Here is an 852-nt window from a genome sequence, read left to right as displayed (position 1 = left end):
ACCCTTTGGGCGGGGCGGCGTTTTCAGTGCAACGAAGAACAGACTCAAGTTTTCGTTTTAAGACGGAAGAGGATTCTCCCCCCCGCAAACCCCCCCACAAAACAACGCATCTTCTTCCATCAAGCACACCACCTACGCACACGATTTCCCGAACAAAGCGCGGGGCGCACGCAGCTCACCGGAGACACCGCGCGAGAACCGGCGGAGGAGGGTCGTGCGGCGCGGCGCCCGGAGGCCGACGTCTCCTCGACGCCCGCCGGCCACCTGCGGGCCGAGGATCCGGTGTCGCGGGACTCCGAACTGGCTGCTCGGGACTCAAATTTCAAAGAGGCTGCCTCCGCCCCGCCCCCACCCTCCCGGCGGCAGGGCCGCGCGTCGCGGCGGCCCGGGAGGCCCAGAGGGGCACGCGGGCGGCGGGGCTCGGGTCCCGGCTGCGGCGGCGCGGGCTCCGGCGCTCCGAGGTAGTTGGAGGGAAGGTCCAGCAGGGGCGAGGCGGGCGCCCGGCCGGGCATCACCGGCCGCTGGCCGCGTACTTGGCCTTGGTGATGAGATAGAGCGCGATGTCTTGGTGGCCGCCGAACGCAGCGATGTGCAGCGCGCTCCATCCGTCGCGGTTGGCCAGGCGGATGTCGGCGCCGAACTTGACCAGCAGCTTCACTAGTTCCAGGTTGCCGTCGATGACCGACTGGTGCAGCGCCGTCTGGCCCTCCGGCCCGAAAGAGTTCACGTTGAATTCGCAGTTGGTCATGTTCTGCAGCAGCGACTGCAGCTCCTGCGTGTTGCCCTTGCGCACGGCCTCCTGGAAGATGCGCTGCGTCTGCGGCGCCGAGCAGGTGGACAGCTCGGCCTGGC

The 852-nt window shown here is 68.5% G+C and overlaps 1 protein-coding gene across 1 annotated transcript in view; it reads right to left on the bottom strand.

Annotated features, from left to right (window-relative positions):
* Nucleotides 1-455: 455 nt before the first annotated feature.
* LOC105979699 (NOTCH regulated ankyrin repeat protein) overlaps nucleotides 456-852 on the bottom strand; it is a 4,227-nt gene continuing 3,830 nt past the window's right edge. Inside the window, exon 2 of the mRNA XM_013007691.2 lies at nucleotides 456-847. Coding sequence (XP_012863145.1) covers nucleotides 512-847 — 336 coding nt within the window. The 3' untranslated portion in view covers nucleotides 456-511. The remainder of the gene's footprint in view (nucleotides 848-852) is intronic.

Source organism: Echinops telfairi, unplaced genomic scaffold, assembly GCF_000313985.2.
Source record: "Echinops telfairi isolate 266 unplaced genomic scaffold, ASM31398v2 ScPeMD7_25;HRSCAF=90, whole genome shotgun sequence".
Classification (NCBI taxonomy): domain Eukaryota; kingdom Metazoa; phylum Chordata; class Mammalia; order Afrosoricida; family Tenrecidae; genus Echinops; species Echinops telfairi.
This window is presented reverse-complemented; position numbering and strand designations above follow the sequence as displayed.